The following is a 27,774-nucleotide window of genomic DNA, read 5'->3' as shown; positions in this document are numbered from 1 at the left end:
ATATACACACAAAGAGATCAGAGTTTTCTGTACAGACGAAGAAGTCTTCTGTGGAAAGTGAGAAGAAAGTTGAAGATTTCTGCTAGAGAAGTTGGAGATGAATTCTTTAGAACCGTAAAGAATATAGAATGTAGTGATTGAAAGTAGTTTTGGAGGATGTAAAAGAAAATTATGAGATCTGAGAGGCAGAGGCGTTGTTAAGAAAGATTTTTCCTTTTAAGCTGTGACAAAGAAGATTCTATGTAAACTCAAGAACATAAAATATGGAGGAAAGAAGGATAGAAAAACCTTGAGCATCAGTTGTTGAAATAGAAATTATATAAAAGAAGAAAAACGAAAAAGAAAACCTAGCAAACCATTGAAAGCACAAAACCTTTCTGGCGAAAACCCAATGAAAAAACACCAGTAAAGTAAAGGAAAAAGAGCACTCGTCTATTACAATGAGAAAAAAAAGCAGAAACAAGAAGAACGAATTAACAATAAAAGCAAAAACCAACAAAAAGACCAAGCCAAATTTTCCATTCATTATGTCATCCACCTCACCACTATCCAGTGCCACACCCCAGTTAGCATCTACTGCCTCTTCAAAATCTTCAACACTACATGCCTCATCAAAGCCACCAAATGAAGAAGACGTCATTAGCTATCTTTGCGATAGAAATTTGGGATATGAATATCCTTTTGAACGGCTTCCTCAATCAAGGGAATAGCATGATTCCACCAACCAATCGGAGTATTTGGATTTGCCAAAATGTCATGACACACAACTTGGTTCCCTTCACGAAAGATTTGTGAAACACGAATATCATTGGGAAAATCAGTAAATCGTAATGGAACAATATTATCTTAGAAATAACATAGAACTTTGAAATAGCTTACTTGAATCTCATTGGGAAAATCGATGTTTAATTTTCTGCAACTCTGCGTGTGCTTGTTTCATGTTGATTCTATCCCTCGGAGAGTCGGCAGAACATTTCAGAGCCAATTCAAGTATGGATGATACACACTGCATATTCTTGCTAATCATTTCTTCCTCCAAATTCCTGACTAAGTTGGCATCTATCACTTCATCTGGGATATCCGAAAGTGAGAGTTCTACCCATCTCTTTAAGCTCATATCTCCGCAAAACATATCATCACAAGGCCTTTTTCTCGTAAAAGTTTCAATCACCATCACCCCGTAGCTATACACATCACACCTTGTTGAAACTAGCCCTTCCAAACCATACTCTGGAACAACAAAAATCATGATGTATTCAGAAAGGAAGCCACAATTAATTGATTGAAAGTGAAGTGCAAGCAATATATTTAGAGAAACTTCACCTGGAGCTATGTAACCCAATGTTGCTAGCGTGTTGGTTAACACAGCGCTATCTCCATCGCATAACAACTTTGCTATCCCAAAGTCGCTTACATGGGCAACCATGTCTTCGTCTAACAGCACATTACTAGGCTTTAAGTCGCTGTGGACAATGGGCATTGAATAACCGTGGTGAAGATACTCCAAAGCAGATGCAACATCAATCATTATATTCAATCTTTCCATCATATTCAAGCAATAGTTGTGGGAATATAACCATTTTTCAAGGTTTCCCTTTGGCATATATTCAAGTACTAATGCCTTGAACTCTTCATTGGAGCAACTGCTTATGACGCTTGTTAGATTCCTGTGTCGAATGCTACGTAGTATCTCACATTCGACATCAAATATTCTTGAAATACCTTCTAGCTGCATGTTAAACACCTTCACAACGATATCCTTCCCATTGTTAAGAATTCCTTTATAAACAGAGCAAGAACTCCCAGTGCCAAGTAAATTGCTTTCATCAAATCTTTCTGTTGCTTGCATCAGTTCATAATAAGAGATTCTTTCCGGCACAATGAATATCAATTCATCAACTTCTCTAGTCGTCTTATCTTTCCTTTTGTTTCTGACAATTATAAAGGCCAAAGAAACAACTGAGATGAAAGCCACAACCCCGAAAACAATAAATGAAGCTCGTTCCACCTTCTTTCTCTTTGATCTGTGATTAGAAATTGAAGAGCAAATTTGGACATGGAACTTGGGGATTCCACACAATGCCTCATTACCCTTTAAAGAATCCACAGTGAAGTTTCTAAAAGAACCTCCATTAGGAATTTCTCCACTCAAACTATTGAAAGAGACATTAAAGTAGTCCAGGTGTTGAAGTGCTTCTAAAGACTTTGGAATTGAACCAGAGAGGTTGTTGTACGACAAGTCGAGATATGCCAAACTGATCATGCTTCCCATAGACACAGGAATAGAACCTTCTAATCTATTATTTGCCAAAGACAGACGAACCAAATTCTGCAACTTTTCGATATTCCTCGGAATTGATCCTGACAACTTATTCATTTCTACATTTATATAGATCGCTGCTCCTAAGTTACTCATCTCTAGAGGTAGTGACCCATTCAATGAATTTGAGGACAAGTCTAATTGGATCAAATCTTTTAGGCCCCATAAGCTTGATGGTATGCTTGAATTCAAAATGTTGGAGTCTAGATGAAGATTTCTTAAAGAAGAGACATTTCCCAGACATTTAGGAATTGGGCCTGAAAATTGATTATGGCTCATAGCTAAAGTATTGAGGCTGAATAGATCACATATAGCATGTGGTATTGAGCCTCCCAACATGTTATCAGACAGATCTAATCCTTGAAGTTCATGCAAATGGCTTATAGTTAGTGGAATATTACCAGATAACTCATTGGCTTGCAAAGTCAATGTAATCAAATTGCTTAAATTGCCTATTTCAACTGGAATGCTGCCTCTGAATTTGCAGTTGCCGGCATAGAATGTTGAAAGCGAGGAAGATAAGTTCCCGACAGAAGCTGGAATGACGCCGTTTAGAGGATTATCATCAATTGACAAATCAGTTAGAGACCTGCAATTTGTCAATGAAGTAATGAAGGAAGAAGATGGTGCCTGGGTAAGATTGTTGTTGTTCAGTTCAAGTCTTTGAAGAAGTCTTAGGTTGCCGAGATGAGTAGGTATATAACCACTGAATTTGTTTTGAAAAAGTGAGAGAATTGTGAGTTGAGAACAGTTAGAGATGGAGTTGGGTATTGCCCCGGTGATAGAATTTGCGCCAAGAAGAAGATGTTCAAGAAAGGGAGAACCATGGCATAAATGGGTTGGAAGAACCCCTGACAGAGCATTGCCGACAAGTGAAAGAATCCGAAGAGTTGAAATGTTAAAGAGCTCATGTGGAATCGAACCACTCAAGCTGTTCAATTGTAGTACTAATCTCTTCAAATGGTAAAGTTGGCCAAATTCAGTGGGAATAAGCCCTGCAAAACATGAGATTTCAAAAACACATATTGTACCTAAACAGACCAATTTACATGAAAATTACTCTGTTGTACCTGTAAAATGGTTTTCCGAGAGGTATAACTCTGTTAGCATGGTAATATTCCCGACATCCCTTGAAAGGTTCCCCGTGAATTTGTTACGCAATAGTAATAAGGTTTGCAGAGAAGACATATTCATGAAAATATTGAAATCAATTGAGCCCCCAATCTCATTCTGTTCAGCACCAAAAGCAACCAGACTCTGAAGACGGCCAATCTCATGTGGTAGTATTCCTGGCAAAAAAAAGTGTCATGAAACTAATAAAATCTTATTTACACAAATTTATGTGATAAGAACTTCAACCATACCATTCAAATTGTTACCACCAAGATATAGAATCTGAAGCGATGTTAAGTAGCCGATTTCTGAAGGTATCTCCCCACTTAAAGAGTTGTAAGAGAGGCTCAACACCTCAAGCCCTGAACATTGGGATAGATTTGAGGGAATCGTGCCACTCAATTGATTCTCAGAAAGATAAAGCCCAGTTAGAGATGGAAGATTACGGCACATGTCTGTTGGAAGACTTCCACTCAATTCATTGTATGTGAAGGCCATAGATACAAGGGTCGAGATGTTGAATATGGCTGATGGTATAGCACCGGAGAGATGATTGAATTGAACAACTAGAGTTTGTAGACTTTGAAGTCTTCCCAACTCTTTTGGAATTTCTCCACTTAGAGAATTGGATCTTAAGTCAAGAAGTTGTAGGTTTGTGAGGTTTGAGAGGGATTTTGGGATGGAACCTATGAAGCTGTTGTTGCTTAAAGACAAGTACTCTAATTTTGGTAACTGACCCAACATCGGAGGGATGTCTCCGGTGAAGTTGTTGAGTCGGAAAGATATGAACTTCAAACGGCGAAGGAGAGACAGTTCCTGTGGCAAATCTCCATGGAAAAGGTTGTTGGTGAGGTCGAGGGAGACGAGGAAGGAGAGGTGTCCGAGCTGCGGTGGAATGATGCCAGAGAGAGCCATGTTGGAGAGATTCAACGCAGCTACTCTGTGGTGGCGCAAGCTGCAAGTGACACCAATCCAGGTGCAGACGGAGGTGGAGTTGGTCCAATTAGTTGCAAGTAAAAGAGATGTATGTTTGAGTGAAAGAAGGGCAGTTTGATCAGTTGCAAGGCTCAAAGGTTGTTTGGATTCAGAAGAAAGCATTGGGAAGGTTATGGTAATTAGGAATGCATATGGCAAAATGCAATAAAGCTTTTTCTCCATGGCTGCAAATTGTGATTAATGTATTATGATAAGTCCCTAATAACTGCAACGATCATATATACACAAATATTACAAGACTTGCTTGACTTGAGAGTTTTCCATACCTACTCTCTCGTAGTGATCCATACAAATGTCGACCCCAGTCACTTAATGAGACTGACATATACGAAGACCACTTGCAAAAGTAGATTGAGAAATTAAAGTCCCACTTGCAAAAGGATAATTTAAACTGAGCAGGAATCAGTAAAAAGGTATATCCGCACTTGAAAACTATATATATACTTCTACTTGTGCATAAGTATTCTGGTTAATGGACTTAATTATGATTTCGATTGCTGATTAATTTGGGAATGAGATGTTAATTAACTAAGTGAGCGGTTGTGAGATGATCATTTGTTCAAAATTGTGTTGTACTGAGAGGCAGGCAGTTGCCTCCTAGCCTTGATGGTTGTAGCAGACTTACTTGAAGTTGATTCACTTACATATTACCTTGAAAAACATCTTTCCTTACCACTATATTAATTAATGGGTCCACTAGATTTAAGGCAATATCACACAGCCTGGCCGAGCCACATGGAGACACCCAAATTTTGAATTTTTTTTTCTCAAATATATATATGTTTATACCTATTATAAAATAACTTTGTCTTATAAAAGTTGATTTACTTGTTATGTCCCCGCATATATATTTAATTTAATGTTAATTTTGTTATTTAAAATTATATAATCTATGAAAATGTTATTCGTTATTATTACTAGCTATTACATTTTTCCTTTAATAAAAAATGTCTAAAATGTACGGAATGCCCCAAATTTGTTTTTGCAATGTATTGAAACTATATAATTTATGAAAATGTTGTGTGATATTATTACTATATGCTTGTATTTTAATAAAAAAATGTCTAAAATTAATATACAAAATGCCCCCCAAAAAAAAACCGTACAAATTCAGCCCCCCCTAAACTAAATTCCTGGCTCCACCGCCGACACAGGGCTACCGTGGAATAAGGAGAAAAACTAGGAAGTGAGTAATTTTAGATCTAATTCTAATGCAATAGGGAGCAGGAAACAAAACTGTAAAAAGGGCCTCTATATGCGTGAAGTTCTTGGTATTATTATTAAAAAGCAAAATTATTATTATTATTATTATTATTATTAAAAACGAAACAAAATTGAATTATTAAAAAGAGCCTTCTATCTGGTAACTTCTTGGTGCATATGTGCCTCCCTTGTGTTTGGTATGGATATATTGTGATTAAACGACGGAATAATTAACTACCGATCTGCCCAAATCATTAGGATTTCTTGAATCGTTGCTTTCAAGAAAGATGAAAAAGCAGAAATAAAACAAAAACAATGAAAAACCCGACCACTGCTATTTGTGCTCCCTTAGAATTGAAACCACTATATTCTACATGAACTTTCTTATGGAACAGTGTTAGAAAAATGGAGGTGATTATATAGCGGTTTGAGTGTGGTGAGTGATTTAGAGAAGTGGTGAAGATGAATATTGTGAGTGTAGTGTGTGTAGAATATAGATATGAATTTTAGAGGGGAGCTCTTGTCTCTAAGAAGGCTATAGAGTGTATTTGATAAGGTGTTTTTCTTATTAGCTTGTTAGCTCCTCTTGCTTGATTACAAATGGTACAAACTCTCTAGATCTTCATATGAATCTAGAATAAGACTTCCTAACCTTGAATATTCTAGAATATTTATATATTCTACATGAACTTTCTTATGGAACAGCTACTCAAGAAGTAAACTTTTATGCAGTGTTTGAATAAACTATTTAGATATACTAGTATTGTCACGCCCCAGTTTCTCGGGAGAATAAGAAATGGGCTATGTGACGGGAGTACTAGGCTTTACTTGAAATTAAATGGGTATTGTGCCCTTAGAGTCTAGCATCATTTCATTAATCGAAAAATACATCGTATTTAAAAGTTAACAAGTACAACACTATAATATAATTATTCTCCCTATCAAGATCGGAAGTTCGAAGGTCTGAGACCAAAATGATATTTTATACTGGGAAATTAATATATGCAGGAAAACAATCGCTAGGAAAATATTAGAAAATGGAATTCAGATTAAAACAATCCGAAAGTATCAAGATAGTCAGGCATAGGATAATATTCACAAGTGAATTTATTTCAGCGGAAGTAAAACAAAGTGTTCTTCAAATAACAACAACAACCTCTTCCTTAGCCTCACACGTCACCAACAACTGTTCAATCTGCAAAAGGTTTTGAAAATATTTGCTGGGCTGAGTACTAATGTACTCAGTGGGCTGAAGTGGTTTCTAATTTCTGTGAATGTAATGTGCCACTCACATTCAGTATTCAATGAATAACCGCAGTCTATGCTTTGGTTTTCCTACCTTATCAATATCTTATCAATAACCAATGATGATGCTATGCATTCTTTAAAGGAATCGTATAGCAGGAGGGAGTAGACTGAGATAGTATAATTGTGTTGGTTGGCTGCTGAGTTGAAGTAAATGAAGGATTAACTGAAATAATCATACTTATTCTTCTCAATAAATGCAGGTGTGGATAATCACAGACAATAACTTACCTCCTTCAAGGTAGGCAGAGCAATGAATAGGCTCTTTGTTTCTCTTTGGTTGATGAAGCACTAAAGAAGGAGGGCAAGGGAGGTTTGGCTGATGGGAAAGTGAGCTGTTGGGAGTTGGTGTAGTAGGATGGTAGGGAGTAGGAATCAAAGTTGATTGTAAATGATAAAAGGTTGAGGTGATCTATGAAATAAAATCCTTATATGTTTGCCATTCTGTATCTCATATAATAATAGATTCGGGTTTGCTAACATCGCGTGTTTGTAACGGACTATTCTAATCAATCTCGTATTACAATATCTGTTTTCCTGTCTTGCCAAAATCAATAGACTGTAAAATAATTCTAAATTAAATCCGAAGATTTAATTCGTTTTGCTGTTATAATATCTAGATTAAACCCACTTCACAAGCCGGAATAAATTCACGACTTAACTAATAGTGATAATAAATAGAAATAAAATTTCTATCAACATACTAGATAACATGACTTTGCTAACACAGTTATATATTTGGAATAAGAAAACCTAACAAACGCTTGAAAGCACAAAGTCGCTAACAAACCCTTGAAAGCACAAAGTCGCTAACTAAGGGCCGAGCCTCATTAAAACCTTTCTGGCGAAAATCCAATGGAAAAAAACACCAGTAAAGGAAAAAGAGTACTCGTCTATTACAACGAGGAAAAAAAAAATAACAAATTAACAATGATAGCAAAAACCAACAAAAGGACCAAGCCAAATTTTCCATTCATTATGTCATCCACCTCACCGCTATCCAGTGCCTCACCCCAATTAGCATCTACTGCCTCTTCAAAATCTTCTACACTACATGCCTCATCAAAGCCACCAAAAGAAGAAGACATCATTAGCTAACTTTGCGATAGAAATTTGGGATATGAATATCCTTTTGAACGGCTTCCTCAATCAAGGGAATAGCATGATTCCACCAACCGGTCAGAGTATTTGCATATGGCAAAATGCAATACATCTTTTTCTCCATGACTGCAAATTGTGATTAATGTATTATGATAAGTCCCTAATAACTGCAACGATCATATATACAGAAATATTACAAGACTTGCTTGACTTGAGAGTTTTCCATACCTACTCTCTCGTAGAGATCCATACAAATGTCGACCCCAGTCACTTAACGAGACTGAGATATACGAAGACCACTTGCAAAAGTAGATTGAGAAATTAAAGTCCCACTTGCAAAAGGATCATTTGTTCAAAATTGTGTTGTACAGCATGAACTGAGAGGCAGTTGCCTCCAAGCCTTGATGGTTGTAGCAGACTTACCTCAAGTTGATTAACTTACATATTACCTTGAAAAACAAATTTCCTTACCACTATATTAATTAATGGGTCCACTAGATTTAAGGCAATATCACACAGCCTGGCGGAGCCACATGGAGACACCCAAATTTTGAATTTTTTTTTCTTAAATATATATACCTATTATAAAATAACTTTGTCTTATAAAAGTTGATTTACTTGTTATGTCCCCGCATATATATTTAATTTAATGTTAATTTTGTTATTTAAAATTATATAATCTATGAAAATGTTATTCGTTATTATTACTATTACATTTTTCTTTTAATAAAAAAAATGTCTAAAATGTACGGAATGCCCCAAATTTGTTTTTGCAGTGTATTGAAACTATATAATTTATGAAAATGTTGTGTGATATTATTACTATTATGCTTGTATTTTAATAAAAAAAAATGTCTAAAATTAATATACAAAATGCCCCCCCCAAAAAAACCGTACAAATTCAGCCCCCCTCAACTAAATTCCTGGCTCCGCCGCCGACACAGGGCTACCGTGGAACAAGGAGAAAAACTAGGAAGTGAGTAATTGTAGATCTAATTCTAGGAAGAGGTTCTAATAAAAACCTCTGTTAAAATGAGAACTAGGAACCTAATCTTGACCTTTTAAATATTAGATCTAATGGTTAGGATTTAGTCAACAAAAGAAACTGTGCATCTATTATATTTTACTGTGCACTTAAAAAATATGCAATTTATGCAATTGAAACCAACAATGCAAAATACTCAAGCAAATCGAAATTGTGCATCTATGCAATTGAAACTGTGCATCTATGCAATCGAAATTGTGCATATGTAGTTTAATCTCAGCCCTCTATTTTATTTAAATCAATGGCTTTAAATTGGTTCCTAGTTTTCATCTTAAGAGGGGTTTTTATATTAACCCTACCCTCTAATTCTAAATGTAAAAAGGGCCTTCTATATGCGTGAAGTTCTTGGTATTATTATTAAAAAGCAAAATTATTATTATTATTATTATTATTATTATTATTAAAAAGGAAACAAAATTGAATTATTAAAAAGGGCCTTCTATCTGGTAACTTCTTGGTGCGTATGTGCCTCCCTTGTGTTTGGTATGGATATATTGTGATTAAACGAAGGAATAATTAACTACCGATCTGCCCAAATCATTAGGATTTCTTGAATTGTTGCTTTCAAGAAAGATGAAAAAGCAGAAATAAAACAAAAACAATGAAAATCCCCGACCACTATATTCTACATGAACTTTCTTATGGAACAGTGTTAGAAAAATGGAGGTGATTATATAGTGGTTTGAGTGTGGTGAGCGATTTAGAGAAGTGGTGAAGATGAATATTGTGAGTGTAGTGTGTGTAGAATATAGATATGAATTTTAGAGAGGAGCTCTTGTCTCCAAGAAGGCTATAGAGTGTATTTGATAAGGTGTATTTCTTATTAGCTTGTTAGCTTCTCTTGCTTGATTACAAATGGTACAAAGTCTCTAGATCCTCATATGAATCTAGAATTATCTACAAGTTAAGATTAATCTAGATTCTACTTAAGACTTCCTAACCTTGAATATTCTAGAATATTTATATATTCTACATGAACTTTCTTATGGAACAACTACTCAAGAAGTAAACTTTTATTCAGTGTTTTAATAAACTATTTAGATATACTAGTATTGTCACGCCCCAGTTTCTCGGGAGAATAAGAAATGGGCTATGTGACAGGACTACTAGGCTTTACTTGAATTAAATGGGTATTGTGCCCTTAGAGTCTAGCATCATTTCATTAATCGAAAAATACATCGTATTTTAATGTTAACAAGTACAACACTATAATATAATTATTCTCCCTATCAAGATCGGAAGTTCGAAGGTCTGAGACCAAAATGATATTTTATACTAGGAAATTAATATATGCAGGAAAACAATCGCTAGGGAAAAATATTAGAAACTGGAATTCAGATTAAAACAGTCCAAAACTATCAAGATAGCCAGGCATAGATAATATTCACCAAGTGAATTTATGTCAGCGGAAGTAAAACAAAGCATTCTTCAAATAACAACAACCTCTTCCTTAGCCTCACTTATCACCACCAACTGTTTAATCTGCAAAAGGTTTTGAAAATATTTGCAGGACTGAGTACTAATATACTCAGTGGGCTGAGCCATTTAAAAATATTTTGAAAGCTATTCTGAAAGGATAATTCATGCTTTGAAGAATATAACACATAATATTTTTTAAACAAGTTATTCCATTCATACTAAAAATAATCTAAGCTCATATTTTCCTGGCTCATCTATTTGGGCTATCTACAACTGGTTGTCATCGAATCTCTCGAGACAACAGGTTCTGATGTAGGTACACAATTATGGTTGGCAGAGTCAACAATGTTCTGGTAGAAACAATAACCAATATAGAACAAAAATATTTTAAGCATGAACCATCAACTTTAACTTTTCATAAAACCGAGCTTATTAGCTCAAACATACATTTTGTAAATAAAGTCTCACCTGATTTGAAGACAACCCAAACAATTTAATAGAGAACCTATATATCTTATTCTGGAGGACGTACAAGATAAGTTCTCAACTTAAGCTCGTAGTCCTAAAACTTGTCATCACTTTCTAACTTGATTCGCAACACCCGGGTTTTCAAAATAAAATTTGAAATTCATTTTCTTGGCTAAGGGTTCCAACAATGTCCTTGCTCGACATTTACTTAAAAACTCAACTTGAGCATAAAATCAACTTAAAAATATTTTTCTTCCATAAATTGGTAGGACTTTAGTATATATATTAAAACATATAATCAAATAATTATATGCATATAATAACACTTGTAGAGAAATAATTAATGAGAAATTTAATTAATTAAATGACAATCCAAATTAACTAGTCATTGGTTCAATTAATAAAAATTAAATGGGCAAAAAAATTAAAACATCTCTCACTCTAGTTGATGGAGATGGCATGAATAAAGAGTAGCTACATGACGCAATCCACTGCTAGGTCCCAAAGTTTTCAACAAGTAGTATTGTGTATGTTATTCTATGCTTCTACTGCGTCAGTAGATAAGAAAAATTGATACAACCAATAATAATGGTAATTTAGTATATGAGAAAGCAATGTGAATTGCATAGAGCAATGATATCAGAATACATTTGAACATTTGAAAGCATTGTTATACATCATAATACAAAATTTCGTGCTAGAGGTCTCAAAATTTCGGAGGCCTTTTCGCTTCTGAAGATTTGATTCATGCTTGATTTTGTAAAACTCATTTGCCAAAGCATACTGTATTTAATAGATACACTGTAAAATTTGATTACCTTACTATGATGAAGTGTATGAGAAGTGGAGATAGGGCTCTAATGAACTATGAGGCACTCTCCCGTGCAATCGGTTGCACCGTGCAACATACAAATGACATTTGAAGATCATCAAGTGTCATTTGTATGTTGAAGTAGTGTCATTCGAAAATGTTCAAGTGTCATTTTCCGAATAAAAGTAGTGTCATTCTGGAAACCAGTTGCACGGTGCAACCGGTTGTACAGTAGTATTTGTGATGAACTATTGGTAGATGAATGCCAATTTAGTTTATAGAAGTAGTAGCAATTGCATTTACATACAGTTTCTGTAGACTGATCAATTACATTGGATTACCAGTTTTCTGTTGAGAAGACCTCCAAGAATGGGATATAACCAAGATCTGTTGAGTTTGTATTATTGCTAGAATTCATCGGGGTATGTATAATTCTCTATCTCTCTCTCTTCTTTTGTGCAATCATTAGTTATATCTCTAACTCGAGCTTGTTTCTGCTTGCTAGTACCTTAATTTTCAAGGTAAATTTGATTTTTCCATTGATAGAGGAAAGAAAGATTCAAGCTTTGATCTACATATAATGTAAAACTTACTCAATTTTACAAGTGCAGGGGAAGCCAGGGGGCTCGAGCACCCCCGAATTGAAAATTTACGAGTTGAACTCCCTTGATGGTATATTTGTGGGTGTGTGCAAGTATAAAGTATTTTCACAGAAATGAGAGGAACAAGGGAACCATCATCAAAAAGCTAAGTTGTATTCTACCCCTTGCTTGTTCAAGAAAGGTGTGGTCTTTACTAGTGTGCTAAGGAATAGCCATGAAAGTTGTGAGACATATGTCTGTAGTCTATGTTCTTGTGTTGAAGTGTGTTATGATAATGTCTCTGCATGCTTTTGAGGAGAAGGTTGGGATGACATATTTCATATGTGTTTGAGGACTTATTTGCAATTTATGCAAATAAGAGTTTGTTATGCAACAGCATGGCATATCCGTTGCATGCTTCAACTTATGAAGCTTCTGGATCACAGCCGTTGATTTGCAGCCTTTGATCTGGAGCGTTGCTTTTGACTGCTTAAGCTCGTAGATCTTTGTATAGATTTTCTTCTTCCTTAGAGTGTTTTTTAATTCAGTAGAGTTACAGAGAGAAAAGAGCATCTGTAAGAGAGTTGTGTGTTTCTTTTCTTTGATCCAGTTTTTCTAATTGGTGAGGGTTGTGTGATTGTAATTCTCTTTCGATCTTGATTCAATAACAGAGGCTCACTCTCCCGTGGATGTAGGGGTTTTCCCGAACCACGTAAATCTCGTTGTTTCGTCTTGTATTTCATTTGGTTTGTCGAAGTGGTTTCTAATTTCTGTGAATGTAATGTGCCACTCACATTCGGTATTCAATGCATAAGCGCAGTCTATGGTTTGGTTTTGCTACCTTATCTATAACTGATGATGCTATGCATTCTTTAAAGGAATCGTATAACAGGAGGGAGTAGACTGAGATAGTATAATTGTGTTGGTTGGCTGCTGAGTTGAAGTAAATGAAGGATTAACTGAAATAATCATACTTATTCTTCTCAATAAATGCAGGTGTGGATAATCACAGACAATAACTTACCTCCTTCAAGGTAGGCAGAGCAATGAATAGGCTCTTTGTTTCTCTTTGGTTGATGAAGCACTAAAGAAGGAGGGCAAGGGAGGTTTGGCTGATGGGAAAGTGAGCTGTTGGGAGTTGGTGTAGTAGGATGGTAGGGAGTAGGAATCAAAGTTGATTGTAAGTGATAAAAGGTTGAGGTGATCTATGAAATAAAATCCTTATGTGTTTGCCATTCTGCATCTCATATAATAATAGATTCGGGTTTGCTAACATCGCGTGTTTGTAACGGACTATTCTAATAAATCTCGTATTACAATATCTGTTTTCCAGTCTTGCCAAAATCAATAGGCTGTAAAATAATTCTAAATTAAATCCGAAGATTTAATTCGTTTTGCTGTTATAATATCTAGATTAAACCCACTTCACAAGCCGGAATAAATTCATGACTTAACTAATAGTGATAATAAATAGAAATAAAATTTCTATCAACATACTAGATAACATGACTTTGCTAACTCAGTTATATATTTGGAATAAGAAAACCTAACAAACGCTTGAAAGCACAAAGTCGCTAACAAACCCTTGAAAGCACAAAGTCGCTAACTAAGGGCCGAGCCTCATTAAAACATTTCTGGCGAAAATCCAATGAAAAAAATACCAGTAAAGGAAAAAGAGTACTCGTCTATTACAACGAGAAAAAAAAAAGCAGAAACAAGAAGAACAAATTAACAATGATAGCAAAAACCAACAAAAGGACCAAGCCAAATTTTCCATTCATTATGTCATCCACCTCACCACTATCCAGTGCCTCACCCCAATTAGCATCTACTGCCTCTTCAAAATCTTCAACACTACATGCCTCATCAAAGCCACCAAAAGAAGAAGACATCAGTAGCTAACTTTGCGATAGAAATTTGGGATATGAATATCCTTTTGAACGGCTTCCTCAATCAAGGGAATAGCATGATTCCACCAACCGGTCAGAGTATTTGGATTTGCCATAATGTCAGCAACTTGGTTCCCTTCACGAAAGATATGTGAAACACGAATATCATTGGGAAAATCAGTAAATCGTAATAGAACAATATTATCTTAGAAATAACATAGAACTTTGAAATAGCTTACTTGAATCTCATTGGGAAAGTCGGTGTTTAATTTTCTGCAACTCTGCATGTGCTTGTTTCATGTTGATTCTATCCCTGGGAGAGTCGGCAGAACATTTAAGAGCCAATTCAAGTATGGATGATACACACTGCATATTCTTGCCAATCATTTCGTCCTCCAAATTCCTGACTAAGTTGGCATCTATCACTTCATTTGGGATCTCCGAAAGTGAGAGTTCTACCCATCTCTTTAAGCTCATATCTCCGCAAAACATATCATCACTAGGCCTTTTTCTCGTAAAAGTTTCAATCAACATCACCCCGTAGCTATACACATCACACCTTGTTGAAACTAGCCCTTCCAAACCATACTCTGGAACAACAAAAATCATGGAGTATTCAGTAAGGAAGCCACAATTAATTGATTGAAAGTGAAGTGCAATCAATATATTCAGAGAAACTTCACCTGGAGCGATGTAACCCAATGTTGCTAGCGTGTTGGTTAACACAGAGCTATCTCCATCGCATAACAATTTTGCTATCCCAAAGTCACTTACATGGGCAACCATGTCTTCATCTAACAGCACATTACTAGGCTTCAAGTCGCTATGTACAATGGGCATTGAATAACCATGGTGAAGATACTCCAAAGCAGATGCAACATCAATCATTATATTCAATCTTTCCATCATATTCAAGCAATAGTTGTGGGAATATAACCATTTTTCAAGGTTTCCCTTTGGCATATATTCAAGTACTAATGCCTTGAACTCTTCATTGGAGCAACTGCTTATGACGCTTGTCAGATTCCTGTGTCGAATGCTACGTAGTATCTCACATTCGACATCAAATATTCTTGAAATACATTCTAGCTGCATGTTAAACACCTTGACAACGATATCCTTCCCATTGTTAAGAATTCCTTTATAAACAGAGCAGGAACTCCCAGTGCCAAGTAAATTGCTTTCATCGAATCTTTCCGTTGCTTGCAGCAATTCATAATAAGAGATTCTTTCCGGCACAATGAATATCAACTCATCAACTTCTCTAGTCGTCTTATCTTTCCTTTTGTTTTTGACAATTATAAAGGCCAAACAAACAACTGAGATGAAAGCCACAACCCCGAAAACAATAAATGAAGCTCGTTCCACCTTCTTTCTCTTTGATCTGTGATTAGAAATTGAAGAGCAAATTTGGACATGGAACTTGGGGATTCCACACAATGCCTCATTACCCTTAAAAGAATCCATAGTGAAGTTTCTAAAAGAACCTCCATTAGGAATTTCTCCACTTAAACTATTGAAAGAGACATTAAAGTAGTCGAGGTGTTGAAGTGCTTCTAAAGACTTTGGAATTGAACCAGAGAGATTGTTGTACGACAAGTCGAGATTTGCCAAATTGATCATGCTTCCCATAGACACAGGAATAGAACCTTCTAGTCTATTATTTGCCAAAGACAGATTAGCCAAATTCTGTAACTTTCCGATATTCCTCGGAATTGACCCTGACAACTGATTCATTGCTATATTTATATAGATCGCTGCTCCTAAGTTATTCATCTCTAGAGGTAGTGACCCATTTAATGAATTTGAGGACAAGTCTAGATTGATCAAATCTTTTAGGCCCCATAAGCTTGATGGTATGCTAGAATTCAAAATGTTGGAGTCTAGACCAAGATTTCTTAAAGAAGAGACATTCCCTAGACATTTAGGAATTGGGCCTGAAAATTGATTATAGCTCATAACTAAAGTATTGAGGCTGAATAGATCACATATAGCATGTGGTATTGAGCCTCCCAGCATGTTATCAAGCAGATATAATCCTTGAAGTTCATGCAAATGGCTTATAGTTAGTGGAATATTACCAGATAACTCATTGCGTGGCAAATACAATGTAATCAAACTGCTTAAATTGCCTATTTCAACAGGAATGCTGCCACTGAATTTGCAGTTGTCGGCAGCGAATGTTTGAAGTGAGGAAGATAAGTTCCCGACAGAAGCTGGAATGACACCATTTAGAGGATTATCAGAAATATCGAAACCAATTAGAGACCTGCAATTTGTCAATGAAGTAAAGAAGGAAGAAGATGGTGCCTGGGTAAGATTGTTGCCGAATATAGAAAGAAATTGGAGAAGTCTTAGGTTTCCGAGATGAGTAGGTATATAACCACTGAATTTGTTTTCAGGAATTGAGAGAATTGTGAGTCGAGAACAGTTAGAAATAGTGTTGGGTATTGCTCCAGTGATAGAATTTATGCCAAGAATCAATCTTTCAAGAAAGGGAGAGGCATGGCATAAATGGGTTGGAAGAACCCCTGACAGAGCATTGTCGCCAAGTGCAAGCATCCGAAGAGTTGAAATGTTAAAGAGCTCATGTGGAATCGAACCACTCAAGCTGTTCGACTGTAGTAATAATGACTCCAAATAAAGTTGGCCAAATTCAGTGGGAATAAGCCCTGCAAAACATGAGATTTCAAAACTGTAGCTAAATAGACAATTTACATGAAAATTACTCTGTTGTACCTGTAAAATGGTTTTCATGGAGATGTAGCTCTGTTAGCATGGTAATATTCCCGACATCCCTTGAAAGGTTCCCCGTGAATTTGTTACGCCATAGTGTTAAGGTTTGCAGAGAAGACATATTCATGAAAATATTGAAATCAATTGAGCCCGCAATCTGATTGCCTTCAGCAGCAAAAGTAAGCAGACTCTGAAGATGGCCAATCTCATGTGGTAGTATTCCTGGCAAAAAAAATGTCATGAAACTAATCAAATCTCATTTGCACAAATTTATGTGATAAGGACTTGAACCATACCATTCAAATTGTTAGCACCAAGATATAACAACTGCAGAGATGTTAAGTAGCCGATTTCTGAAGGTATCTCCCCACTAAAAGAGTTGTAAGAGAGGCTCAACACCTCAAGCCGTGAACATTGGGATAGATTTGAGGGAATCGTGCCACTCAGCTGATTGTCAGAAAGACTTAGCACAGTAAGAGTTGGAAGATTACGGCACATGTCTGTTGGAAGACTTCCACTCAATTCATTGTCTGTGAAGGCCATAGATACAAGGGTCGATATGTTGAATATGGCTGATGGTATAGCACCGGTGAGATGATTGGATTGAACATACAGAGTTTTCAGACTTTGAAGTCTTCCCAACTCTTTTGGAATTTCTCCACTTAGAGAATTGGAAGTTAAGTCAAGCAATTGTAGGTTTGTGAGGTTTGAGAGCGATTTTGGGATGGAACCTATGAAGCTGTTGTTGCGTAAAGACAAGTACTCTAATTTTGGTAACTGACCCAACATCGGAGGGATGTCTCCAGTGAAGTTGTTGAGTCGGAAAGATATGAACTTCAAACGGCGAAGGAGAGACAGCTCTTGCGGCAAATCTCCATAGAAATGGTTGTTGGAGAGGTCGAGGGAGACGAGGAAGGAGAGGTGTCCGAGCTGTGGTGGAATAGTGCCGGAGAGAGCCATGTTGGAGAGATTCAAGGCAGATACTCTGTGGTGGCGCAAGCTGCAAGTGACGCCAATCCAGCTGCAGACGGAGCTCGAATTGGTCCAATTAGTTGCAAGTAAAAGAGATGTATGTTTGAGTGAAAGAAGGGCAGTTTGATCAGTTGCAAGACTCATAGGTTGTTTGGCTTCAGAAGAAAGCATTGGGAAGGTTATGGTGATTAGGAATGCATACTGCAAAATGCAATAAAGCTTTTTGTCCATGGCTGCAAATTAATTGTGATTGTATTATGATAATTAAGTCGCTAATAAATGCATCCAATAATCATCATATATACACAAATATTATAAGACTTGAGAGTCTTCACGGGTGGTGGCTTTTGACGTCTTTTTTGTTTTTTTGTATTTTTCGTTTGAGACGAAGACAAAACGAAGACGAAGACTTGAGGTTGAGACAAACAGACGCACTTGCAAAAGGATAATTTAAAGTAGACTTGAGGTTGAGACGCAGACGCAGACGAAGACTTGATCGATATAGAAATGCAAACTAAATCCTTATATCTCGATTGATTATATAGAAACAGATATATAGAATCAAACTTTGGATTGAGAAAAGTCCCACTTGCAAAAGGAGAATTTAAAGTGAGCAGGAATCAGTAAAAAGGTACATCCACACTTCAAAACTATACAATGGGAGATAAGAAGCAGCCACATCATACTTCTACAGTTCTACTTGTGCAAATTCAATTTCATGTCATGCTTCAAACATATAATAAATAATTACTTAAAATATGCACATAATAATATAATATTATTATACAAATTATACTTTAAAAAGAATTAATTAAATTAATGATAGTCTAATTAAATAATCAAGGTGGTCCGTTTAAACATAATTATGCACAGCCCAAAATCTGAAATGCATCGGCCCAATTCTTTAAAGAAATAAGGCTCAGCTAAATAAAATGAAACGGGCCCAACTAATATTACAAACCCCAGCCCAATTAAAAAAATAATATTGGGCCAGCTAAATAAAAAGAAAACGTATGTACAGCTTATACTGGTTGTAAAATATATTACAACTTTTGCTCATTTGAGTTTCTAATATCGCATATGAATGGGGATGTTTCTTTGGTGTATATATATAAAATCAGTTTACACAAAATTTGCAAACAAAGCATGTGTTGAAAAAGACAAGTAATAAGTTTTCAAAGAATATGAAACCTTGAGGATCAGTGGTGGTTGGCTTGCTATGAGTTGATGAGCTAAGGTTCTTGTATTGAGAATATGTATTTGAGTTCCTCTTGAAATGATGAGTGAGATGGCTTTCTTTGGCTGATGAAGAAGATGGATGGCAAAGAAATGAGGGTGATAGCTGATGGAGACTAGTTTAAAAGGGCATGGTGAGTTCATAGGCCAATTAAAATTATTGTGATATAGAAATATTGGATCTCTAAATCAACTAATTAAAACACTCGAGTAAAAGCTTAAATGTTCAAATGATCAATTTAAATAATGAGTCAATACATGAAACTAGCCATTTTATTTAGTAAACTGAAAATTTACCCACTCAAATAAAACTTTAAAAATTACTCACTTTTTGTGTTAAATGACTAATCTGCCCCTAAAATTAAAATTAAAAAATTACCACAAATACTTCATCACAAATACATTATATATTTTCTAAAAAAGGAGGTTTTGATGTACCGGAAAATAAAAAACTCAGTTATTGAATTATGAGAAATTGTCTATAGCATTTTTTATAAATGCATAATGAAACATATGTGTTCTAACGTTCATCGGTTTTGATCTGAATTAAATGGGTATTGTGCTCTTAGAGTCGAGCATCATTTCATTAATCGAAAAATACGTCGTATTTAAAAGTTAACAAGTACAAGGTTATAATATAATTATTCTCCTTACTAGGATTGAAAGTTCGAAGGTCTGAACTCAAAATGATATTTTGTAATAGGAAAATAATATATGCAGGAAAACAATTGCTAGGGAAAATGTTAGAAAATGGAATTCAGATTAAAACAGTACTCCCTCCGTCCACCAAAAATATGCCACAATTTCCTTTTTCGTCCGTCCACAAAAAATATGCCACATCCATTTTTAGTAGTAGGGTCCACAACATTCCACTCACATTTAAAGTGGGACCCTTACTCCACTACCAACTTCACTCACATTTTATTAAAACCCGTGTCGAATGTAAAGTGGCATGTTTTTGGTGGACGGAGGGAGTATGAAAGTATCAACATAGTCAAGCATAGGATAATATTCCGGTGTACGTACACAATTCTGGCTCATCTATTGGGCGCTATCTACAACTGATTTTCATTGAATCTCTCGAGACAACAGGTTCTGGTGTACGTACACAATTCTGGTTGGCACAGCCAACAATGTTCTGGTAGAAGCAATACAAAAACATTTTAAGCATGAACCATCAACTTTAACTTTTAAAAAAACTGAGCTTATTAACTCAAACATACATTTCGTAAATAAAGCCTCACCTGATTTGGAGACAATCCAAACAATTTAATAGAGCTTGATCGGGAACCTAAATATCTTCTTCTGTAGGACCTATAAGATAAGTTCTCAACTTAAACTGTAGTCCTAAAATCAGCCTTAGCCTCCATAACTTGTCATCACTTTCTAACTAGATTCGCAACACCCGAGTTTTCAAAATAAAATTTGAAATTCATTTTCTTGGCTAAGGGTTCCAACAATACCCTTGCTCGACTTTTACTTAAAAACTCAACTTGAGCATAAAATCAACTTAAAAATATTTTTCTTCCATAAATTGGTAAGACTTTAGTATATAAATTAAAACATATAATCAAACAATTATATGCATATAATAACACTTGTAGAGAAATAATTAATGTGAAATTTAATTAATTAAATCAGAATTCAAATTAACTAGTCATTGGTTCAATTAATAAATTAAATGGGCAAACCAACAAATAAAGATGTTAATATAAATTGGCCCAAACTTAAAAAAAAATGCAGCCCACTTATTAAATAAGAGCCCAAACAAAATTAAATAGATAGGGGCCAAACATAAAAGTCAAATTTTGAAAATTCTTAAAAGATAAAAAAAAAAATTAAACATCTCTCACTCTCTCTCTCTCTCTCTTGCATCGGTCCCTCCTCCCTCACATCATACTCTCTCTCCCTTCTCACCCTCTGCTACGCAGCCACCCGCCACCGGCGAATTCGCCACCGCCTCATGCTCCGGCGAAGGGCGCTGCCCTCACTCTCTCTCTCCTTCCTTCCCCCAAATCTCCCTCTCTCGCACACACAAAAGCATCTTCTTATAAAAATACTTTGATTGCTCAAATGCTGAAAAGTGCCTTGGAGTGTATAGATTATAGATATATACTCGAAGTCAATTTGTAATAAGTTGCTCCATGTGTAAAAAAAATGGTGATTCTTGAAATAGATTAGTGATTATTGAGTGAATATATGAGTTGGTTTACCTCTGTGAAAATAAATTGGTTCCAAATTGTGGATGAGAAAGGATTTTAGATGCAGCTGCTGATTATGTGCAGTATGGTGTGCTCTTGTATATACATGTCTATTACAAAGAGAAAAAAAAAGCAGAAACCAACAAACAATGATAGCAAAAACCAACAAATAGTGATAACAAAAACCAACAAAATGACCAAGCCAAATTTTCAATTCTTTATGTCATCCACCTCACCACAATTAGCATCTACTGCCTTTTCAAAATCTTCAACACCTCATGCCTCATCAAAGCCACCAAATGAAGAAGACATCATTAGCTAACTTTGTGATACAAATATGGGATATGAATATCCTTTTAGGAGTAACATAGAAACTTTGAAATAGCTTACTTGAATCTCATTTGGAAAATCGATGTTTGATTTTTTGCAACTCTGCATGTGCTTGTTTCATGTTGATTCTATCCCCAGGAGAGTCGGCAGAGCATTTCAAAGCCAATTTAAGCATGGATGATACACACTGCATATTCTTGTCAATCATTTCTTCCGCCAAATTCATGACTAAGTTGGCATCTATCACTTCATGTGGGACATCCGAAAGTGAGAGTTCTACCCATCTCTTTAAGCTCATATCTCCGCAAAACATATCATCACTAGGCCTTTTTCTCGTAAAAGTTTCCATCAACATCACCCCGTAGCTATACACATCACACCTTGTTGAAAGTAGCCCTTCCAAGCCATACTCTGGAACAACAAAAATCATGATGTATGCAGTAAGAAGACATATAATTAATTGATTGAAAGTGAGTGCAATCAATATATTTAGAGAAACTTCACCTGGAGCGATGTAACCCAATGTTGCTAGCGTGTTGGTTAACACAAAGCTATCTCCATCGCATAACAACTTTGCTATCCCAAAGTCGCTTACATGGGCAACCATGTCTTCGTCTAACAACACATTACTAGGCTTCAAGTCGCTGTGCACAATGGGCATTGAATAACCATGGTGAAGATACTCCAATGCAGATGCAACATCAATCATTATATTCAATCTTTCCATCATATTCAAGCAAGGGTTGTGGGAATATAACCATTTTTCAAGGTTTCCCTTTGGCATATATTCAAGTACCAATGCCTTGAACTCTTCATTGGAGCAACTGCTTATGACGCTTGTCAGATTCCTGTGTCGGATGCTACGTAGTATCTCACATTCGACATCAAATATTCTTGAAATACCTTCTAGCTGCATATTAAACACCTTGACAACGATATCCTTCCCATTGTTAAGAATTCCTTTATAGACAGAGCAAGAACTCCCGGTGCCAAGTAAATTGCTTTCATTGAAATTTTTCGTTGCCTGCTGCAGTTCATAATAAGATATTCTTTCCGGCACAATGAATATCAACTCATCAACTTCTCTAGTCGTCTTATCTTTCCTTTTGTTTCTGACAATTATGAAGGCCAAAGAAACAATTGAGATGAAAGCCACAACCCCGAAAACAATAAATAGAGCTCGTTCCACCTTCTTTCTCTTTGATCTATGATTAGAAATGGAAGAGCAAGTTTGGACATGGAACTGGGGGATTCCACACAACGCCGTATTACCCTTAAAAGAATCCATAGTGAAGTTTCTAAAAGAACCTCCATTAGGAATTTCTCCACTTAAACTATTGAAAGAGACATTAAAGTATTCGAGATGTTGAAGTGCTTCTAAAGACTTTGGAATTGAACCAGAGAGGTTGTTGTACGAAAAGTCGAGATTTTCCAAACTGATCATGCTTCCCATAAATACAGGAATAGAACCTTCTAGTCTATTATTTGCCAGAGACAGATTAATCAAATTCTGCAACTTCCCAATAGTGCTAGGAATAGACTTTGACAACTGATTCATCGATAAGTTTATATGTATTACTGCTCCTAAGTTACTTATCTCATGTGGTAAGAACCCATTTAATGAATTCGAGGACAAGTCTAGAGAGTTCAAATCTTTTAGGCCCCATAAGCTTGAAGGTATGCTTGAATTCAACATGTTGGAGTCTAGACCAAGATTTCTTATAGAAGAGACATTTCCTAGACATTTAGGAATTGGGCCTGAAAATTGATTATGGTTCATAACTAAAGTATTGAGGCTGAATAGATCACATATAGCATGTGGTATTGAGCCTCCTAACATATTATGAGACAGATCTAATCCTTGAAGTTCATGTAAATGGCTTATAGTTGGTGGAATATTACCAGATAACTCATTGCCTTGCAAATCCAATTTAATCAAATTGCTTAGATTGCCTATTTCAACAGGAATGCTGCCACTGAATTTGCAGTTGCCGGCAGTGAATGTTGAAAGGGAGGAAGATAAGTTCCCGACAGAAGCTGGAATAACACCATTTAGAGGATTATCACCAAATGACAAATGAGTTAGAGACCTGCAATTTGTCAATAATGTAATGAAGGAAGAAAATGGTGCTTGGGTAAGATTGTTGCTGTACAGTTCAAGTCTTTGGAGATGTTTTAGGTTGCCGAGATGAGTGGGTATATAACCACTGAATTTGTTTTCAGCAAGTATGAGAATTGTGAGTCGAGAACAGTTAGAGATGGAGTTGGGTATTGTTCCGGTGATGGAATTATTGCCAAGATAAAGTTCTTCGAGAGAGGGAGAGGCATGACATAAATGGGTTGGAAGAACCCCTGACAGAGCATTGAGGGTAAGTGAAAGAATCCGAAGAGTTGAAATGTTAAAGAGCTCATGTGGAATCGAACCACTCAATGTGTTCAATTGTAGTACTAATCTCTTCAAATGGTAAAGTTGGCCAAATTCAGTGGGAATAAGCCCTGCAAAACATGAGATTTCAAAACTGTAGCTAAAATTAAACACATATTGTAGCTAAATTTACTCTGTTGTACCTGTAAAATGATTTTCCGAGAGGTATAACTCTGTTAGCATGGTAATATTCCCGACATCCCTTGAAAGGTTCCCCGTGAATTTGTTGCGGTTTAGATATATGTTTTGCAGAGAAGTCATATTAATGAAAATATTGAAATCAATTGAGCCTGCAATCTCATTCTCTCCAGCTGCAAAAGTAACCAGACTCTGAAGATGGCCAATCTCATGTGGTAGTATTCCTGGCAAAAAAAGTGTGATGAAACTAATAAAATCTCATTTACACAAATTTATGTGATAAGAACTTGAACCATACCTTTCAAATTGTTAGAAGCAAGAGCTAAACCCTGAAGGGATGTTAAGTAGCCGATTTCTGAAGGTATTTCCCCACTAAAAGAGTTGTAAGAGAGGTCCAGCCTTTCAAGCCGTGAACATTGGGATATATTTGTGGGAATCTCGCCACTCAGCTGATTGTAAGAAACATAAATCTCAGTAAGAAATGGAAGATTACGGCACATGTCTGTTGGAAGACTTCCACTCAATTCATTGTCTATGAAGGCCATATATATAAGGGTCGATATGTTGAATATGGCTGATGGTATAGCACCGGATAGACGATTGTATTGAACAGCTAGAATTTGTAGCCTTTGAAGTCTCCCAAACTCTTTTGGAATTTCTCCACTTAGAGAATTGTAAGTTAAGTCAAGAAATTGTAGGTTTGTTAGGTTTGAGAGTGATTTTGGGATGGAACCTATGAAGCTGTTGTTGCTTAAAGACAAGTACTCTAATTTTGGTAACTGACCCAACATCGGAGGGATGTCTCCGGTGAAGTTGTTGAGTCGGAAAGATATGAACTTCAAACGGCGAAGGAGAGACAGTTCCTGTGGCAAATCTCCATGGAAAAAATTGCTTTTGAGGTTGAGGGAGACGAGGAAGGAGAGGCGTCCGAGCTGTGGTGGAATGGTGCCGGAGAGAGCCATGTTGGAGAGATTCAAGGCAGCTACTCTTGGGTGGCGTAAGCTGCAAGTGACGCCAATCCAACTGCAGACGGAGCTCGAATTGGTCCAATTAGTTGCGAGTAAAAGAGAAGGGTCGGAGGTGATGTGTTGTTTGAGTGAAAGAAGGGCAGTTTGATCAGTTGCAAGGCTCAGAGGCTGTTTGGATTCAGAAGAAAGCATTTGGAAGGCTATGGTGATTAGCAATGCATATGGCAAATTGCAATAAAGCTTTTTCTCCATGGCTGCAAATTGTGATTGTATTATGATAATGAAGTCGCATGCATCCAATAATCATCATATATATATACGCAAATATTACGTACAAGACTTGCGATTCTTGATGGTTTTGGCTTTTGATGTCTTTTTTGTTTTTTTGTTTTTTCTGTTTGTCAAGTCCTTAATTGTCGGCCCAATCACTTATAGACACTGAGACGAAGACGAAGACTTGAGGTTAAAAATAGGCCCTTTATAGTGGCACTGAATCTGGGGCGTTGGATGTCATGTTCCATTTTGCGACCACATATGATATGGACGGATCAGCGCCTTATCGCTTGGCACCATGACCGAGCCCTGCAAGTGCAGCACAGCCCTTCATATCAACATCACTATTAATTTTACTTTCTAATAGATTATATATTATATATTTTTTTAAAAAAATTGATGAAATTACGTTTATGTCTACATTTGAAATTATGAACGTTAATGATGTGATGGAATTTTAGTTGTTTCATAGGACTAGCAGAAAGAACGTACATTGTATCAATAGCTATAGATATATATATCACATAGATATATAAGCTTTTTCTGTTCACCGTTTTTTCCCATGTTTTCAGCGATTTTTCCTTTTTATCATCTGTTTTTTTATGTTCAGTATTTTTTTTTTGTTATTTATTTTGCTTTTTTCAATGTTTATTTAAATTTTTAAATATTACCTTTTTTAATATACTTGAATAATTACGTTTTATTAGATAATAGTTATTTTTAATAAGTATAAAATATACATTTGTTAGCACAAATATATTCTTATAATATAAATATTTACCTTCGCTCGATATAAAGTATTATAGTATAAGATATTTTCTAAACCCTAAACCCTGAACACTAAACCATAAACCCCGAACACTAAATCTTAAATCATAATAGGAATATTTACTTTTAATAAACATAAGATATACATTTGTATACAAGTTAATATAAAGGGTAAAATATCAAATCCACCACTAACATAGAGGCCCTTATCACGTCTAGCACCCGATGGTCGAGGTCGGGTCAACTAAACCCCTGAAGTACTTAATTTCTTCCAATTAACCCCTCTGCCCTAACATCTAATTAACGCCGTCCGTTTTTTTTTTTTTTTTTTTTTTTTTAATTCCATCTTGTTTTCGACACAGTTGGTAAGATAAGTCATCGCCAGAAATGGATTACCTCAAAGTAAAATAGTGATTTATGTATGTGGAAATGACAACGGGGCAAGGCGATAAGGCCGTGAAGGCGTTGAAGGAAGGCGGGAATGCCGTCGTCCTAACTGGGCCGGCCGAACCACCCGGGTTTAGATTTGTGGTAATTTCAACAGGAGAGACACTGAAGAAGCAATAATCAATAGAGAGCAAAAACATTTTAAGCATGAACCATCAACTTTAACTTTTCATAAAACCGAGCTTATTAGCTTCAACATACATTTCGTAAATGAAGCTTCATCTTATTCAGAGACAATCCAAACAATTTAATAGAGCTTGATCGGGAACCTAAATATCTTCTTCTATAAGACCTAACTACAAGATAAATTCTCAATACAAGCTCGTAGTCCTAAAATCAGTCTTAGCCTTCATAACTTGTCATCACATTCTAACTGGATTCGCAACACCCGAATTTTCAAAATAAAATTTGAAATTCATTTTCTTGGCTAAGGGTTCCAACAATGTCCTTGCTCGACTTTTACTTAAAAACTCAACTTGAGCATAAAATCAACTTAAAAATATTTTTCTTTTATAAATTGGTAAGACTTTAGTATATAAATTAAAACATATAATCAAAAAATTATATGCATATAATAACACTTGTAGAGAAATAATTAATGAGAAATTTAATTAATTAAATCACAATCTAAATTAACTAGTCATTGGTTCAATTAATAAATTAAATGGGCAAACCCAACAAATAAAGATGTTAAAATAAATCGGCCCAATCTTAAAGATAATGCAGCCCACTTATTAAATAAGAGCCCAAACAAAATTAAATAGATAGGGGCCAAACATAAAAGTCAAATTTTGAAAATTCTTAAAAGAGAAAGAAAAAAAATTAAACATGTTATGTGCAGTATGGTGTGCTCTTATATATACACAAAGAGATCAGAGTTTTCTGTACAGACGAAGAAGTCTTCTGTGAAAAGTGAGAAGAAAGTTGAAGATTTCTGCTAGAGAAGTTGGAGATGAATTCTTTAGAACCGTAAAGAATATAGAATGTAGTGATTGAAAGTAGTTTTGGAGGATGTAAAAGAAAATTATG

At 35.8% G+C, this 27,774-nt stretch overlaps 5 protein-coding genes across 6 annotated transcripts in view; all 5 read right to left on the bottom strand.

Annotated features, from left to right (window-relative positions):
- The window catches only part of LOC131015234 (probable glycosyltransferase At3g07620), a 1,181,237-nt gene that overhangs the window by 798,439 nt on the left and 355,024 nt on the right, over positions 1-27,774 (bottom strand). The gene's annotated exons all lie outside the window — the stretch shown is intronic.
- LOC131015215 (receptor kinase-like protein Xa21) lies at positions 277-4,705 on the bottom strand. Its single transcript, XM_057943502.1, has 5 exons — positions 3,685-4,705; positions 3,391-3,609; positions 1,324-3,315; positions 880-1,230; positions 277-776 (listed from the first exon to the last, which is right to left on the bottom strand). The coding sequence occupies exons 1-4, from the start codon at positions 4,589-4,591 to the stop codon at positions 887-889; spliced, it is 3,462 nt and encodes a 1,153-aa protein (XP_057799485.1). The 5' UTR covers positions 4,592-4,705; the 3' UTR covers positions 277-776; positions 880-886.
- LOC131015227 (receptor kinase-like protein Xa21) lies at positions 13,824-17,204 on the bottom strand. The gene is made up of 2 exons (XM_057943524.1): positions 14,491-17,204; positions 13,824-14,387 (listed from the first exon to the last, which is right to left on the bottom strand). Exon 1 carries the CDS (start codon positions 17,006-17,008, stop codon positions 14,498-14,500), a length of 2,511 nt encoding a protein of 836 aa, XP_057799507.1. The 5' UTR covers positions 17,009-17,204; the 3' UTR covers positions 13,824-14,387; positions 14,491-14,497.
- LOC131019114 (LRR receptor-like serine/threonine-protein kinase GSO1) lies at positions 17,258-18,190 on the bottom strand. Its single transcript, XM_057947797.1, has one exon. It carries the CDS (start codon positions 18,188-18,190, stop codon positions 17,258-17,260), a length of 933 nt encoding a protein of 310 aa, XP_057803780.1.
- Positions 20,364-25,582, bottom strand: LOC131015210 (receptor kinase-like protein Xa21). 2 transcript variants are annotated; one of them, XM_057943496.1, is made up of 4 exons: positions 24,588-25,582; positions 24,295-24,513; positions 22,231-24,222; positions 20,364-22,137 (listed from the first exon to the last, which is right to left on the bottom strand). In XM_057943496.1, exons 1-4 carry the CDS (start codon positions 25,507-25,509, stop codon positions 21,794-21,796), a joined length of 3,477 nt encoding a protein of 1,158 aa, XP_057799479.1. In that variant the 5' UTR covers positions 25,510-25,582; the 3' UTR covers positions 20,364-21,793. The 2 variants fall into 2 exon arrangements, with proteins under 2 accessions (XP_057799479.1, XP_057799478.1); XM_057943495.1 differs by having other exon boundaries at positions 20,364-24,222.

This window comes from Salvia miltiorrhiza, chromosome 3, assembly GCF_028751815.1.
Source record: "Salvia miltiorrhiza cultivar Shanhuang (shh) chromosome 3, IMPLAD_Smil_shh, whole genome shotgun sequence".
In the NCBI taxonomy this organism is placed as follows: domain Eukaryota; kingdom Viridiplantae; phylum Streptophyta; class Magnoliopsida; order Lamiales; family Lamiaceae; genus Salvia; species Salvia miltiorrhiza.
This window is presented reverse-complemented; position numbering and strand designations above follow the sequence as displayed.